The sequence below is a fragment of the Gadus morhua genome, chromosome 1 (genome assembly GCF_902167405.1).
Source record: "Gadus morhua chromosome 1, gadMor3.0, whole genome shotgun sequence".
Lineage (NCBI taxonomy): Eukaryota > Metazoa > Chordata > Actinopteri > Gadiformes > Gadidae > Gadus > Gadus morhua.
This window is the reverse complement of record NC_044048.1, coordinates 19,916,118-19,934,035: the sequence shown is the minus strand read 5'-3', so window position 1 is coordinate 19,934,035 and position 17,918 is coordinate 19,916,118. Positions and strand designations below refer to the sequence as shown.

At 45.8% G+C, this 17,918-nt stretch overlaps 2 protein-coding genes across 4 annotated transcripts in view; both read right to left on the bottom strand.

Annotated features, from left to right (window-relative positions):
- Nucleotides 1-1,241: 1,241 nt before the first annotated feature.
- On the bottom strand, nucleotides 1,242-9,564 carry LOC115547270 (potassium voltage-gated channel subfamily KQT member 2-like). Of its 2 annotated transcripts, XM_030361366.1 has the most exons (5): nucleotides 8,512-9,564; nucleotides 7,608-7,710; nucleotides 7,060-7,191; nucleotides 3,602-3,692; nucleotides 1,242-2,617 (listed from the first exon to the last, which is right to left on the bottom strand). In XM_030361366.1, the coding sequence occupies exons 2-5, from the start codon at nucleotides 7,685-7,687 to the stop codon at nucleotides 1,649-1,651; spliced, it is 1,272 nt and encodes a 423-aa protein (XP_030217226.1). In that variant the 5' UTR covers nucleotides 7,688-7,710; nucleotides 8,512-9,564; the 3' UTR covers nucleotides 1,242-1,648. The 2 variants fall into 2 exon arrangements, with proteins under 2 accessions (XP_030217226.1, XP_030217235.1); XM_030361375.1 differs by lacking the exons at nucleotides 7,060-7,191; nucleotides 7,608-7,710; nucleotides 8,512-9,564 and adding an exon at nucleotides 5,337-7,053.
- The window catches only part of LOC115547264 (potassium voltage-gated channel subfamily KQT member 2-like), a 23,261-nt gene continuing 13,739 nt past the window's right edge, over nucleotides 8,397-17,918 (bottom strand). The window contains exons 8-12 of one of the 2 annotated variants that reach the window (XM_030361342.1): nucleotides 16,969-17,063; nucleotides 15,529-15,588; nucleotides 12,977-13,012; nucleotides 9,594-9,799; nucleotides 8,397-8,529 (exon numbers count right to left, since the gene is read on the bottom strand). In XM_030361342.1, the coding sequence (XP_030217202.1) occupies nucleotides 8,423-8,529; nucleotides 9,594-9,799; nucleotides 12,977-13,012; nucleotides 15,529-15,588; nucleotides 16,969-17,063 (504 nt within the window). In that variant the 3' untranslated portion in view covers nucleotides 8,397-8,422. Of the gene's footprint in view, nucleotides 8,530-9,593; nucleotides 9,800-12,976; nucleotides 13,013-15,528; nucleotides 15,589-16,964; nucleotides 17,064-17,918 lie in introns of those variants that run through there. The other variant, XM_030361353.1, reaches the window with a different exon arrangement.

Below are 17,918 nucleotides of genomic sequence, written 5' to 3'. Positions count from 1 at the left end.
GACAGAGGGAGAAAAAGAGACAGAAAGAGAGGATGAGCGACAGAGAGCGAAGGAAGAGAAGGCGAGAGGGACAGAGAGGGAGAAAGCGAAAGAGAGTGACAGAGAACAAGAGAGGTACAATGGCATACAACTTCAAAGGGAGAAAGAGACAGAGAGAGAGTCAGAGAGAGAGAGAGAGAGTGAGAGAGTGAGAGAGAGAGAGAGAGAGAGAGAGAGAGAGAGAGAGAGAGAGAGAGAGAGAGAGAGAGAGAGAGAGAGAGAGAGAGAGAGAGAGAGAGAGAGAGAGAGACACAGAGACACAGAGAGAGAGAGAGACACAGAGAGAGAGAGAGACACAGAGAGAGAGAGAGAGATATCTTCTGCTAAAGACCGACTCTACTAACATATATGAACAGAGATCATGTTATGGTAAAAATTTGGCCTCTTCAAATTATTGGCTTTCAAGCTCTGAAAAATCTAACATATCCTAGCTTGAAACCACACATGCATCCATTTTGGTTTTCTAGTTGTATTCATTAGTATAAAACTGTTAATTTTATTAATAAGGGGCGGTATCTAGAGCCCTCGTAACAGTCTTGGATCCTTGAAATCCGTCATGCCATGCAGGATTCCCGGGTTCATCGGTATGAAATCAGGGATTTAGAAGGGGACGTTTTGGGCGGGTACCACTGGATCTATGACATTCAAAACAAGCTTCTTTTTTTTTAAGGCTACTAATAATTAGACCCAACGACCCCCTTTGGCATCATTCCGCCTCTTTCAAAGGACCAATAGCCAACTATCCACTCTGGTTTGGCCAACTAGCGTCGAATCATAGCTTCAAGCGCTGTGTGGTTGAAAATGTGCGCGAGTCAGACTACTGGGTACAAAGCACATTTCTGCCCAAAAAATTATGTGACGAATACATTTCAAGTAGATAATTAGTGCAAAAATACAGTCCTATAATTAATTTCTGCAATAACCATATATGTTACTCCTAATTGTAATGTGTCAACGTAATGTAACATAACGCCTAAAATTGTACCACTGACCACAACTGGAAGTAGTTGTTTTATATTTTAGTCTAACGCGATATGAAGCTATGTAGCGTTCGCATTGAAACTTAATCGTCATGGCGACAAACTACAAATAGACCAATGGTTTCCCGTAAAATTCCGGTAAGGATATGATTTAATTACGGGCGGTGCTGAAATGTCCACCGATTAACCTCGGCTTCAGTTAATCACCAGCTCCTCTCCATCCTTGTTCCGTAGGATTTTAATTAAATATCACCCCCTTCAATGTATCTTTTACAACGTTATCACTAATTATATCACCATCTTAATCCTCATCCCGATCTGAGTTTCATCATGGATACCATCGTGATGTAATCATCATCCGTTTAGCCTGGTCACACCCCCGTCTTAATGTCCACCTTAACTTAATCCTCAGCACCGGGACCACCTTTTGTCTGGGGGGGTATTGTGGCGGTCTCCTCGGCGACAGTCCCTCACGCCGTCCCCTGGGCCACAGGGTTATGTTCTTGGCAACACCCATCGCTCGGTACAGCCAGCCTCGACGGCCCGGGCAGGCTTCCCCCTCCGCGCCTGGGGACGGGACCGGGGACGGGACCAATGTCGGGCCCCTCTCTGTCCTCCAGCTCCGGGGCCTAGTGGTGTCCAGGCCAGCCCCTCTCCAGGTAGGCCCCGTCTGGGGTGTACGCCTGCGGCGAGGGGGCGTACAGTTCAGAGTCCGTGTCCGACTCGCCCTCTGCCAGGAAGGGCCGGACCTTGGCGCATCGCGTCGCCCCCCCGGCGTCCCGTCCTCGGCCTCGCCCTCGCCCGCCGCCGCCGGGGCTGGCGTAGAAGGATGGCCCGAAGAAGTCCTCCTTGGCCTGGGAGATGCTGAAGCCGCTGAAGGAGCGCTCCAGCTCCTCGTGGTCCACGGAGGGGATGGACACCGAGGTGTCGCTCTCCGCCACCGCCACCGGCTGCTCCTGCGGGCCCCGGGGCCGCCGGTGGCGCCTCCTGCTCTGGGAGCCGCTGTCACGCCCGCTCTCCCTCCCGCTCTCCCGCCCCCCGCCGCCGCCGCCAGCCCCCGCCGTGTGGGCGCTGGAGACGGAGCGGTCGTGGGTTGAGGCGGGCGGAGGCGGCAGGCGGTACAGCGTGGGGGACTGCTCCCCGCTGCCCCCTACGGGCGAGGGGGTGTTGGCCATGCTGCTGCCCCAGGCGGGCTGGGCCAGCGGGTGCTGCAGCTGGTGCTGCCAGGAGGTGGTGGGCCGGTGGCTGATGGAGGGGGTCCCCAGGGAGCCGTTGGCGGACTGGCCCCCCAGCGGGGTGTCCCTCCGCTCCACCGAGCCCTCCGAGCACATCACCTCCACCGCCGAGTAGACCTTCAGCTCCTTTTCAGCCCTCACCTCCTCTTCCTCCTCCTCCTCCGCCTTCTGCTGCTCCTCCTCCTCCTTCTTCTTGTTCTCCTGCTCCTGCTCGCCCTTGTCCCTTGCCTCGGGGCTGTGGTAGGGGGGTGCTGGGTAGGGCTCCTTGGAGCTGAAGAAGGCCTCCGTCTCTGAGCGGGGGATGCCCATGCGCTGCACGTACGCGTGCACCAGGAAGTCCAGTTTGCGGTCCATGCAGCACACCTGCGAAGAACAGATATCAAGACGTCTTCCGTGGGTTCAGCTTTTATGGTTGTGCACCACTCTCCTCATTTATGATGATTAAACTCTGTTCTGAGTTCTACTGTGTTTTTTACTGCTTTATACTGTGTCTACTGGAATTTTACTGTGCTGTATATTGTGCTTTATCTGCTGTCTATTTACTGTACAGTGATCTACAGTATGTAGATCTCTACAGAGGAAAGTTGTTACAAGCAACAAGTCTATCAACTATCTATACTTTGAAAAACAAAGATCCTTTAGTAGTAATTAAAAACATCTCCTTCTTATCGTTAGGGGTCATTAAAAACTACCCCTTTAGGCGTCATTAAAAACTCCTCTAGGGGTCAGTAAAATCACCTTTAGGGGTCATTATAAACAACACCTCTAGGGGTCACTAAAACCACCTTTAGGGGTCATTATAAACAACACCTCTAGGGGTCACTATAAACCCCTTTATGGGTCATTATAAACAACACCTCTAGAGGTCACTAAAACCACCTTTAGGGGTCATTATAAACAACACCTCTAGGGGTCACTAAAACCACCTTTAGGGGTCATTATAAACAACACCTCTAGGGTTCACTATAAACCCCTTTATGGGTCATTATAAACAACACCTCTAGGGGTCACTAAAACCACCTTAGGGGTCATTATAAACAACACCTCTAGGGGTCACTAAAACCACCTTTAGGGGTCATTATAAACAACACCTCTAGGGGTCACTATAAACCCCTTTATGGGTCATTATAAACAACACCTCTAGGGGTCACTATAAACCCCTTTATGGGTCATTAAAAACCCCTTTAGGGGTCAGTAGAAACACCTTTAGGGGTCACTATAAACAACACCTTTAGGGGTCAATAGAAACCCCTTTAGTGGTCCCAATTAAACACCTCTAGGGGTCACTAAAACACCTCTAGGGGTCACTAAAACACCTCTAGGGGTCACTATAAACACCATCCTCACCTGTTTCTCCACCCTCCCCAGGCGCCCCATCATGCTGCCGTCCTCAGTGGTGTCTCCGTCCTTCATGCTCTTGCCCACTATCTGGTCCACTCTACAGGTGTACAGAGAGACACGCTGCGCTCAGACCCCCATCTCCGTGCTCTGGAGCCGACTCCGAGACACCCCCTAGCAGTCTCCACCTGCAGCCCCCCAGACTAGCCTCTAGCGAGAGCTGATTGGCCGGGCTGGAAACGTCCCTGGGCGGGGGGTGGGCGGGGGTGGGGGGGAGGGGGGGGGGAGTCATGGCGGTCGAGGCTAGGATCTAAGTGTAGATTATGGAGGCAGGTGTAGCGTTGGAGATGGGAAATAGGATGTACTGTGTTTTAGATATTGTCACGGTGACTTGGGTTTAGACACCCACTGTGATCCTTCGCCTATGTGTATGATAGACATGGTGAAGTTATGGTATAAAGTGGATGGAATGTAAGGATTACACAATCTAATTTAGCCAGCGGTTAACGTGCATAAGGCTCAATATATATATATGTCACCGAGAGAAATAAGGGCTATAGTGCGTAGGGCCTAGACCATGTCATCTCCGCCCATCCCAAGCGAACCCCTCCTGTCGAGAAGCTAGTTCTACGGGTCTGCAGAGGAAGGAACCCCACTCCAAAACCCCTTTCAATCCGTTACCTCCGCTGAGCTCATACGATGCCACAAGGTTAGCAACTCTGGCATGGCATGTAGGCTCGGCTAGTAAGTGTTAGTACATGTTTGAGGATCAAACACATCATCACGGCGTTGAATGAAACTGGCCGCTGTGTGACAGTCGATTATGGAATTGTGTGGAGGCATGCGCTACGATCACAGGCTGCAGCATCACATTCTCTGTGTTGAGAGGAGGGAGTGGGTGTGTCGATGGAAGACAAAATGCACCACCATGCACTTGTTCTCGTGCTTCTCATGCGTCATATCCGTTGCATCCTGCAGGGGGAGCTCTGTCAGGCAAACTCTGGCATTGTCAAACCCCTGTTGAGCGAAGCTACTGGACTCAGCTTGTTTACCAACGGGAAGAGCGTAAGCTTGTTAGGGTCTTAAGGAACATAAGTGTATTACCTATAATTAAAGGAATTAAACAGCTTTAACTCATTAGCTTAAAGGAATAGCGTTAGCTCGTTAACTTAAAGCATGAACCTTAGCTCATTGTATTTTAGGAGCAGCATTACAATATAAGATTGTTATGTTATAGGTATAGCATTAGTTTGTTTTATTAAAGGTGCGGTATTAGCTGGTGAGCTCCAAGGCACTACATTAGCTTGTTATATTAAAGGAACATTACACTCAAATCATAATTCCACTATTCAGGAGCTTTAGCTTCTCGCATAGGCTATTGCAAAATGTCAAAGGCTACAGAGACCCTAACCGTCTATTCTTGTGCGCAACTTAAAGTAACTAACAAGTAACGGTCTGGTTTGCATAATGAACTTAAAAAACGACAGACAAATGTACAAAGATCCCACAATCCCGGCAGTTCCAACTCTTTCCATATGCCTACCTATGGCGTTCATTTTAACACGTACTTCCATCGTGTTTACGATCGCAAGCCAAGCCCTGAGCTAAGATTCAAAAGGGGTTTCGTAAACCAAAACAACGTGCGGCACGTTACCGCTTTCAAATTCCGACTAAAGGCAGATAGAGGAGCACAGGATGGAGGGGAGGGGATTTGTGGACCGAGGGGGCAGTCTCTGGGCCTAACCTAGGGCCGTCTGCGGACTTCTTATGTCGAGGTGTAGATGGGGCAGGCGGCCCCACAATCAAGTCTATCCTGGCGAGGACACGAACAGACCATGTGAGTGCAATGCCAAATGGAGCAAGAACATCGTGGACACAACATGGGAAAGAAGCTTCAGGTATATTCCAAACATGGGACTTCAGCTTCGAAATATTCCAAACATACATACATACATACAGACAGGACAGATGGAAAGGCCGGTGGTGTTGTAATGCGCTCTGTGAATGAAGCGATTATCTATATGCCGCACGGATGTACACGCTTAATATACTGGAATATATGACGTTAGTCTGTCCGTTTTTAAGTTAGGCATTCGACGATGTCCGTTGAGTAAACAATGGAGTTTTTCCGGAACGTTAAGAAAGAAAGACATAGCTGGAGTATAGGGTTATAAGGTAGTCTTATTATAAAAGTTAAACATTACAATTAATTTGAATACAACACATGACATTTGACATTTGAAAGAGGCGGTAGGATGATGCGCGGCAACATGTGTGTATCCCGCGGCGATAAGAAAGACAATGGTTAGCATATGCATATGGTTAGCAATAGCACATGGTTGTGTCAATCAGTGGATCTTAATGGTTAAAGACCAAGTATAATATCCAATCAGAAGGGACGGCTGATGTCTGGCCTAATACCGTACTACAATACTATAACCGCTGTACATAGCATGTGTTACATCTCTTACCACACACATTTGTCCAATCTGAAAACAGCAATTGCAATACCTTGTGTTTGGTGCTGACTTTGGACTTAAATTTAAATGTTTGGCTGAAATCTTCGTTGGTTTAGATACATAAGAATGCAAAACATTTGTCCTGAACACATTGTGTCCGGCTGTTATAGGAGAACCGTCCCACTCTGCTACTCTCTGACTGAGTACTGCTAAATGCACTTGTTGTTTGAACATGGTGGCACGCAACAACAACACCGTTTGCGCAGAAGACCCTGGCGAGTTGGACCCACTGACCGCCATCGCCATCGTCTGACCTCTCCAGGGATTCTTTTCAAACGGTGTTGATGTTGCAGAACCTCTCCTCCTCAACCCACGTATGAAGCAGTACTCGCATGTTAGCAAAGACCCCAGCGCTGTGTTGCCCTAGACGGAGTGCTGGGGGAAGCTGTGAAGGCCCAGTGCATTGGGACAGACAAGCGCGACTGTTCCCTACCACTGGAGGAAGCTGTGAACAGGGCCGGATTAACAAATCATAGGCCCCTGGGTACAAATGTCTGAAGGCCCCCCCCCCTCCCCGAAAAAAATCAGGAAAAAAGCGAAACCACTCAGTTGATGTCTCATCATGTCTGTGACTGTCAATTTTTCATCAATTTTTCATCTCTACCGCGTTTTTTTTTTTTTCACCATAGGTGGACTGGCTCAATTGACAGGTTATGGGAGGGGGGTTAACTGTCACATTAGGCCACTATATTGTTCAGAATCATTATATTGCTGTTCTTATGACATTCGTTTGAATAATGAATTTTAAATGAATACCCTATTTAATAATACCATGTATAACTATTTTAAGAGAACAAACATTCATAAAAAAAATAAATTAAAAAAAAGTTTCTTTCGTGTGGTGCCCCCCCACTGGCTGGGAATGGTTGGGGCCCCTGGGCACAGTGCCGTGTGCCCTAATGGTAGATCCGGCCCTGGCTGTGAAGGGAGTCAGGACAGAACACTTGCCTGCACTGGAGGTTCTTAATGCGACACAGCATGTCCAGGTGTCCTGCGGAGTACTGCTCGATGACGTCCATGACGTCGTAGGGACGCAGGCTCTCCTTAAACCTTCTCTTGGCGACCTGGAACTTCATGATGCTGACGACAAAACACATCAACCTTGGTGTGAGAGACATCCATCCCAGCTACCCATCCATCCGTCATCTCTACCCAGGCGGAGTGACAGGGATGGCGGCAACCCCATCGAGATGACTAGGTGCTGTCACAAAGTAAGTTTACTTTATTTTGGGGCTGTTAATGCACCACGCTCCCCCTCACACCTAGGAAGCGACCTGACCTTAAAAAACGGCTGAATCTTTGAATAACTTACAACACCTTGTGGCACCCCTTAGGAACACGGCGGACACAAGGAATTCCATGAAGACTAATGTTATTCCTAAAATACAACACTGTCTCTCTGTCTTTAAGCTTTTATCCTGTAAATGCTGATGTTTCAAGTTGTAACAGCGGGACAAACACTTCTGTGTAACCAGTTTAACATGCGGCACACTTACCAGATAGCTCTGATGGTGACCTTTAAGCCCGGCGATAGTTCTTGGTAAAAATCACAGTCGCAATTCTTATCATCACCCATTTCCTCTCCGGGAAAACTGGCCTCTACGGAATAAAGACAGGGACACTTCTCGATCAGTATGTCTTGTCTCCCCTGGCCAGCAGGGGGAGGACAAAGCAGAGCCATAGCTTGATGTATGGCCCTTCTTGTTTCAAAAGTTGCAGAATCAAAGAGTTGGTTAGTGTCCGATTGCACCGTGTTAGTATAATGCAACCAGAGGATTGTTTGGGATCATGGGTTTTGTGGAACAAAGGGAAAGATAAGGTGCAGAATTGAAGGATAGGGTTGTGGGCAACAGCTTGGAAGGTCTTATTACTTTTCTACCACTAACTTAACTACTTTTCGCTAACCACTGTCAAAATTTGTGGTTTGCGGACATAGTCTAGTAATTCGTTTATAGAAACTGAAAGGAATAATGCATACAGGCAAGTTTCTACACTACAGCATCACTTAAGAAAGGGAGCTATCTCCATGCAAGCCAAAGCAGTGTGTTATTTTTTATAATCATTGTCAATTGGTGTTCATTTATTATTTTCTTGGTCCCTCTTGACTTGAACCTACTTGGGGATGTCGTTCATATAGTGCAGTGTCAGTGCATTTGAGTGCATTGCAGTTTTGGTAATTAGTGATAAGCATGGGCAGTAAGCATTAATACAATTACCATAGCAAGATAACAGCACATCTAACCACTCTGAGCACTGTGACCCATTCAAATTAAAGTGGGTTCAAGTCAAGCGGTCCACAAACCAGTACTTTTCATGCATGTTTCCTGCACCAGTCAAGGTTGCTTGTTGCCTGTTCATATACCGATAGAAGCCAGACAAAGAAGTACGCCAATGTCTTACTTATTAAACCTTCAATTGCTGCAAAGAGAGGAGAGAGGGAAGACGTGAGAGTTTGTTATGGATTCTATTTTGACAACAAACCATGAAACATAGATCAATCTCAAACAATGACGGCTTTTGGAGTTCAATGCATGGTTCTCAGTTGCTTTCTCAAAGATGGTCTCTCTCTTAGTTTTTACACTCAGCAAGTGTAGAGTTTAGACTAAATTAACATGAACTAAACGTAACTTAAGGAGGACGGCTTGGCTAACCTTGAGTACACTTCAGTCTTGGTCCTGTATTTCATCAGCACTTTAACGTGCTATGAATGAACATCCAATAAAACATTATCCCTTTAGAGAGTTCAAAAGGAAGGGTGGAGAAAGTGGAGCAGTGTATTTAGTGAAAGTGAATGACCGCTGCCTGGATGAATCATGGATGTGTTTTTGCTTTCTAGAAATCAGGGATGTGGATTGGATAGCGCACAAAACGGTTTGATAATCTGAAGAAAATCTTAAATAAATCTACTTATATATTTATATATGTTCACAAATATGAAGTATAAAGGTTGCGAATATTGATACACATGTAAACGTTGGAGCACTTTCTGTGAGCTAAACTTTTGGGAGATGGGCCAAATGGACATCATGAATGCACCCAAACACTTAATCAATTAAGGATAATCAATTAGGCAGCATCAGTATTTGGTCTGTAGTTGGCTACAATAGCAATTAGCAAGCCAACCAGTGAATCCGAAAGCTGAGTGGCAGATGGAGCATCATTAAACAGATTGTTTTCCTAAAACAAATTATAATTATTGTTGTAATAATAATTATAATTATGAACATTTAAATGTACATTTTGGGCATTTAGCTGACGCCCAGAGCGACTTAGAATAGGTACATTTGAAGAAAGAGAATCAACAATATATCGCGGTCGGTACAGTAAGAATGTTCTTGGAACCAAGTGCCAAGCCCTTACAATTGCTAGTTTAACTAATTACACATATACAATAAAGATAAAATACAGTAGATAATGTATATTCCAAAGATTATAACAATTATTAACGGTGTTAGAAGTGTTAGCTCGGCGCTAGCGGTTACCCTCTGAGTTCTGGCGGGAGGCGCTGCCTCGCACGCGGAACGAGTGCTTGGGCGCGCGGTTCTTGTCGGCGAAGCTCCAGCTCTTCCCGACCTTGCTGGGACTGGCCTCCGCCCCGTCCTCCGCCCCCGGGGACGGCGCTCCGGCCTTGCCTGGGGGGGTCTTGGTCGGGCTGGAGAACGCCTTCTCCTTCAAGCTGGCCTTTCGACTAGGGGGGGGGGGGGGGGGGGGGGTCAGGTTGAGTGCATGGATTGATATCAGTCTGTGTTTTACACACCAAAAACTACAACTCTGCGTTTATTTTTTACTTGATTCAGTGTTTAACCACAGCATTTTCTTGAGCTTTGTCTTTTTAGACTAACAGGGCTAATCCCAGTTAGTTGTACTGTTAATCCCAGTGGATTGCAGCTCCAGTGGGGACCAGGGTGATGGTGTACCACGCAGGGATTCCTCAACGGCACCGATGTTGTCTAGGCTTTCCACTGCTGTCTCCTTGACGGCCGTTGATGGAAGTCCAGTCCACGGCGCGTAATACGTTCTATTTTACCCTTCAATGGTCGAAGAACCACTGGGTTCACCTCAGCTACACTCTGCCTTTCCGGAAGCCAGTATCCATCTACAGCCCACACCACAGCAAACAGTGGAAAGCCTTGACAAAAGGGGTGTTGAGGAAGAGTCGCGTCCTGCTATCGTAATGATTGGCCGTAGGTCGCCAACGATTCAACAGCTGTCCCAGCCTGGTCCTCCACATCGGCACCAATCGGATTGGCAGAACTTACCTTGGCAGAAAATGCACGAGTTGGCAACGTCCTAGATGTCAAGGAGTCATGTCCTTGTAGGAACGCAGCCGAGGATGGCATGGGTCAGGCAAGCAGCGTGAAGCAACAAGCAAAGCGTGCATGGGGGGCAGGGGGAGGGAGGGCTGGGGTCTCTATGCAGAGAGGAGGAGGAAGTCATGCACATCAGAGTCACCGTTACTGTCCTGATCTCAAGAGTTGGGATCGTTGAAGGGGAAATGTATTGCTAGGTACGCAGCAGTATGCACCTCAGCTGCTGAGTAGACGTTTATGGGACAGACTCGGGAGAATGTTAGCAAGCAAAGAAAGGGCATGAAGACAACACTGGAAATAAACCATCAAACGACAGTGAAAGACTACGAGGGCATAAGACATCAGAAACAAGGAGAATCGACAGGCTAATTTACTTCCGATAAACAAATAAACCAAAAACATTCAAATGGATCTGATTTATCATTGCGTGTTCCCAATTAATGTCTATAAATCTTTATTCATAAATGTGATATCCAGTTTCTGTACGGTAAGCCCTTGAGGTCCATTAATTAATTTATTCCTTATTTTGACTGCTGGTTGAATAAGGGTTGAATATGTTTTTCAGGTTAATCGTTACACCAGCCGCCATTAACATATTTGATGGACATATCAGACTCTATACCCCCCATAGTTCACTACCATACATTGAATGGGCATTGCTTACGATATTAGCATTTATCATCATTTATTCAAGGGCCCCTATTTCACTACCAGGTGAGAGGTTAATGAGCCATGAAGCCATTTCAAAATATGTATAATTATATATATAACAGTTAGTTCCAACCGAGTGATTTAATTGGAAGAGAGCCATTCAATGAGTGCTGCTATAGAGAATAACAGCAATGGGACTTTCAACATGTATCGCTCTGCCTTAGACGTCTTTTAAAAACAGTTTATTACATTCACGATTGTAAGCAGTTAACTCATCGGAATCACACACCACACACCCACGCAACTGTCAAAAGACTCTTACTTCACCGGCTACACAATAAATGGAAAAATACAGATAAACGTACATGGTACCGAGCAGCTGGCCTGTGGTCATGTGTAGTACCTACACAAAGTAGAAGCTAGTGCACAGGAAGATGTTTATGTGTTGCTTGGCAACAGTCCATTCCCAGTCCAGGTGTGGAACTATTTGTGTCGGCGGAGCCGAATAAAGGCATTGATAAACAAAGAGGTCACATTCTGCTGTCGCTTACTACTGTTGACTAATAGATGGGGTATAGTTAGTGGGGTGTGTTGCCGTCGTACCTAGGCAGTGTCGGGCAGCACCCACAGAGTCTGTCTTTGTGTGGGTGCTCATGACTGCAGTTGCCGGCCGGGGGAGAGAGAGAGGGTGACACAGCAGCAGGAACAAGGGGTGTGTGTCGTCATAGGGTGAGGCAGGTAACACGTTATAATAGCAAATAAGTCATCGCCAGAATCAACACAGTGTCGGATCCTTGTTTTGATTGGTGGGAAGAGACTTATTTGAGAGTCCTTGAAGAGGACTCGTAGCTTAGGGGGGGAAGGGTTAGTTATCATAAACGTGTTACCAGGAATGGGCTAGTGAGCCAGTGTTGAGGAGAGTGAAGAGAACAGTATTGACCTTGTTTTGTGTACATATAAATATATATATATCAGTGAATATATTGTGTTACATTCTGCTCATGAATACACTTAAACAGCTCCTGTCGACGACGGTAGGGTCAGAGAACAGGTATGCTGCTGTTGCGTAATGTTGCTTTGGATTGCGTAGGACAGCTATAGTGAGCTTGTGTGCGTGTGTCTGTGTGTGTGTGTGGTTGAGTGTGTGCGTGTGCGTGTACGTATGCGTGTGTGCTGTGTGTATCTGTGTGTTTCTATGTGTGTGTGCGGGCCTGAGTGTGTCTGTGTCTGTGTGTGTGTGCGCGCACGCGTGTGTGTGTGTCTGCGCACGCGCGCGCGCGTGCGTGCGTGCGTGTGTGTGTGCCTGTGTGTGTGTGTGTGTGTATGTGTGTGTGTGTATGTGTGTGTGCCTGTGTGTGTGTATCTGTGTGTGTGTGTGTGCGTGTGTGTGTGCCTGTGTGTGTGTGTGTGTGTGCGCGGGGAACGCAGCATGACTATTCTTGAAGGAGGAGGTATATCACAGGGAACATTTGGGACAGGCACAACTAGTTAGTGAGGGTTAACTAGTGAGGGAAAGCTCTGGGATTAAGCACTCTCTCACACTCACACAAACACGCATACATAGATACACACACACATACACAGACCCATACATTAACGCACAAATAAAAACACACATGTATAGATACACACACTTGCAACAACGCACGTATACGCAAACTCACATAAATACACACACACAAACACGTACACACACACATTCACAATACAAGCACACACACATACAAATCCCCAGACATTAACAAAGATGCACACATCCATACACACAAACCAACACAAGTACATGCACATACACACACACTCCCCCAAGAAGAGTCTCAGCAGCAGCTAAGAGCAGAGCTGATTGGTCGCCAGAAGGGGGAAGGGGGCGGGGTTTGTTAGAATAGACCAATCACATCACAGACCTGGGAGAGGCATCTGGCTGGGACTGGGAGTCCTTCCTGTTTAGGACAATAACAACACACACAAACACAAACACACACACACACACAAACACACACAATTTACTATTCGATCACTTAACAGACATGTAAGGTGAGGTCTTGGCCCAATGATGCCTCCAGATAGATCAGGAGCTCTGGGTTCAGCCTAACCACACACACACACACGCACACACACACACACACACACACACACCAAACGAGGGCGAGAGATGTCTAAGGAAGGCACTCAGCATCGTCGAGGACTGATCTCCCCCCGACCACCGGCTGTTCCTCCTCCTCCCCCCCTCCGGGGGGCGCTACAGGTCCCGGCCTACCCAGACCAGCAGGTTCAGGGAACCCTACTGATCTCTAGACCCCGGAGAGCCCCCCCCCCCCCCCCCCCCCCACACACACACTCCTTCCCCCAGTGACTGAACCCCCGGACATTGCACTGCTATACTATTTCACTTCCCACCTATAGTACTCTACTCTACTTATTAACTGTATGTACCTGTCTATACTGTTAATACTGTCTATACACTGCTCTTGTAATGCACTGTATATGTACTGTATGTATCCTAAATGTATACACCAAATGGTTTATTCTGTTCACACTGCACTGTCTATATTATTTATGTACACAGTGTTCATCGTACTGCTTCTGTGCACCTCTGTTTAGAGGCTAACTGCATTTCGTTGTCTCTGTACTTGTACTCTGCCCAATGACAATAAAGTTGAATCTATTTTAATCTAATCCAACACACACACACACACACACACACACACACACACACACACACACACACACACACACACACACACACACACACACATCTTATCAAGAAACTGAATACCAAGGCACAAGAGCTGACCACAAACACGTGTCACGACGTTACGGCCTCTGATTGGCTCATCTCGGTGAGGTCACCTGTTTTACCAGAGGCGGTGATGTCACTGCGTTTGATTTTCGTTTCTGGTTACCCATGAGGCATTGCTTCTGGGTCTACAGGTATAAATGGATTCTGACGGGACGTGAAACTCAACACTCAGAAGAACTCAATACCGCGTAATAATAATACGTTGTTGAAGGCAACTGTGTTCTCTGATGAAAAACTCGATATTAATGTCTCAATAAATATATTCAGACATTAATTGTTTTACTGATGAAGATGATGATAGGTGGATGTATTCGATTAATCGCTGCTTTTTTCCCATTCCTGTCTTTTTTTATTGTGAGTCATTACCAATAACGAATAACCATTTTTTTCATTCCTAATAGTAGTATTCAGTGTTTTAGTAGCATTAGTAGTATTAGCATTAATAATAGCATTAGTAGCAGTAGTAGTATTAGCATTAATAATAGCATTAGTAGCAGTAGTAGTATTACCATTAATAATAGCATTAGCAGCAGTAGTAGTAGCAGAAGTAATAGTAGCAGCAGTCAGTCCCTCCAGAAAAACGCGATTATGCGATCGCATTATTCAACGCATAATCAGCCAAAGTCTGCATATTCATGCAGGGGCCACATTTTTTCCAATATGCCGCACTTTCAAAGCATAAATTGCAAATTTCCGTGCAAAATATGTGGGGCTTGCATGATTTCATAATTCCTGCATTTTCGTTGCAAAAAAGTCACATGATATATCTTAGCAGAAAGTTGAAAAATGTTGCGTTTACTTCACACAAGAGCAGCCATTTCCCCGTTGCCATGGGAACGTTATGAAGTGATGTAATTACGTCAACGAAAAGCTGCACTTTTCGCAAGTACCCGCAGTTTTTGCAAGTTCCCGCAATTTCATCGCATAAAATTGCACAAATATGCTGCATATTTCATCGCATCTTTTAAGAAAACGTGCCGCATTATCAAGGATTTTTGGCCGCAACAATTGCAGAAAACGCCACATTTTTCTGGAGGGACTGGTCAGTAGTAGCAATAGCAGTAGTAGTAGAAGCATTTGTAGCAGTAGTAGTAGCATTAGCAGCAGTTAGCAGTAGTAGTAGCATAACTAGCAGTAGCAGTAGTAGCATTAGCAGCATTAGCAGCCGTGGTAGTAGTAGTGGTAACAGTAGCAGTAATATTATAAGTGGTAGCAGTAGCATTGGTAGCAGTATTAGTAGTGGTATCAGTAGTAGCAGCAGTAGTATTAGTAGTAGTTGTGCTAGCAGTAGTAGTATAAGTAATGGTACAAGTAGCAGTAATAGTAGAAGAGCAGTAGTAGTAGTTGTACGAGCAGCAGTAGTAGTGTAAGTAGCATGAGTGTTAATAGTATTGCTAATAGCATAGCTCCCACCTGAATGCCTTACCCTTCAGAAGGAAAACTAGTTTTAGTGATGCCATATTTTTAATGTCCCTCAGCTAGACTGCCTTTAATGGTGTGTTTAATCAATCGTGGAAGATTCCCCATGATTAAAGCGATAATAAATGTTTCGCCCAGCCCTGGTTGTATAGTATTAGTTGACGTAGAAGTAGTATTAGTAGTTGTATTAGTAGTAGTATTGTTAATAATAGCACCAATAAAAGCATCCGTCCCCACCTGAATGTCTTGCCTTTCAGATTCCTCAGGAGGTCCAGCTGATTCAGAGGAGGGATGAGTCTGAAAAAGAGGGCAGAGATCGTTTTCTCATCGCATTAGGTGGGTTCTTCTGGGGTCAGCACTGGCCTCCGGGGGCTGCGGGGGGTGTCTTGGTGCTGGCGAGGTAATTATATTAAGGTGCTGCTTCTGCTTCTGCTCCATCGGACCACGCCTGCAGCTAAGCCACTGACTCTTACAGGAAACGTTTCAGGAAGATGGATCGCAGCGCTCAGGGCCCGGTCAATCCGTTTCATTCGTTAGGTTTCGAGTGCGTTAGCAAAATTGGCATTAGTTAAATTAAAAGTGGCCTATTATGGATAGCGCTCCATCGTGTAAAGTTTCCATAATGTTGCCTATACTGTCGATAATGCATGCATTAACCATTATATAGCTCTAATATAATGAAGGAGTCTCATAACTTTTTGTAAAAAAATATTTGACAGTTTAAATCTGTTTTTGCATTCACATTTGACCACTCTTATTGTGCAGATATATTTTCTGTATGTTTTAATTTTTTATTTAAGAACTACGGTCCTGTACTGTTAAGTAAAAACGTTTCTAATAGTGAAATCACACTGAATATGCCATACAGGCCTGGATAGTAAACAAGCATCAAAACAACCTCATACATTACATCTTGTCTTTCACAAAGTATTTTTAGAGTTCCTTCTAGCCAAAACACAGCTAGCAAAACATCCCGTTAATGCTACCCAAGCTAAAATGATGATTATGATCCATCATCCTTTTTGCTTCTCCACGAGGAAATTGAACCTTTCCAGAAATGGATTTGAAATCCAAAACGTTTTTAAACAGCAGGATATCAGCGCCTTTGTCAGCATAATAAGGTGCATGGATATCAGCTTGAGGGTGTGGTGATTCCATGCTTTCTCACTCATTTCACCATATGAGAGTACCCCTACCAGGAAACATGACATAAGACAGTATGAGTAGTGTCCCTTTAACCCCCCCTAAGAGCCGGAAACCTTCCCATTGGACGGAATTCTCTTCCTATCTCATATATAACCATTTGATTGGTCTATACATCTCTAACCATGTCTGATTGGCTTGTTTCCAAAGAAGACCACCAGCAGACCACACAATGGGGGTCAATCTCTCTAGAAGACGTTTCCATTTTCAAGATGGATGACTTTGAACAGAGTTTCATGAGTTACTAAAACATTTACACTCTACACAACAAAAGCCTTAGAAATGATGGTCCAGTCCGTCTAGCCAAGCGGAGCAAGGCTTAGCACCGCTGGGGTCAGGGGTTCGATTCCCCACCGTAGACGTATTGCAAAAGCGTCGACCAGACGTCACATACTTTGGCGTGAACGGAATCTCCGGAAACGGCCCTGGCTCTAAAACGGCGGTCATTCAGAGGGTCACCTGTTCAGAACTCACCTGTACATTGGCACGGCTACGGTCTGCTCAAAGAACTCCCAGGTGCAGAGGAGGTCCGTTCTGGAGAGGTTGGTGGAGTAAAATCTCCAGGAGGCCTGGCCCCAAACATTGGACACATAGGACACGTGTTAGCGGCTAAAGTTGCTATGCTCGGTGGCATAGCAACCAACAAGTCTGCTCTTGGTGAATAAGCTAGGCGGTGAGCTAGGTGGCTAGCTTACTGTCTACGTGGACGTGTTTGGTGGCTCACGCTGCTATGCTAGGTGGCATAGCAACCAACCAGTCAGCTCTTGGTGGATCAGCTCGGTGGTGAGCTAGGTGGCTAGCTCACTCTCTATGTGGTCGCGTTTGGTGGCTCATGCTACTATGCTAGGAGGCATAGCAACCAACCAGTCTGCTCCCAGGTGGATCAGCTAGGTCAGGGATGGGCAACTGGCGGCCCGCGGGCCGCATACGGCCCGCATCCTCACTCAGTCAGGCCTGCACATAATTAAAAATAAATAAATAAATAATAATAAATAAAAAAATAAAAAATAATAATAATAATAATTGATCGAGTTACAGAAAACTCGGTCAAAAAAGATCTGAAGAATTCATAGAATTCAAAGGCAAACCCATGCTTCTAGTTTGCTTAGAAAATATATCAGTCATTAAAGATATCCACTTGAGTCGCCACTACAACTACTACAACTGCAATGAATATCATGCTTCTTGGGTTTGAGTTCATTGAGTTGTTGCACTTAATGTTGGGCCACTGTTTTTCAGTTTTGTGGCATCATTGAATGATGATGTATGTGCCCTTTGCACTGATAAAAATACCAATCATTCATGTGTCTTATTGGGCATGGAAAACGAAATGAATGTATGTTGGTTCAATTAACATACCGTACATAGGTTACGATCCTGGAAGATTTTTTAGGTAGTGGCCATCCCCAAAATGCACCAGAATA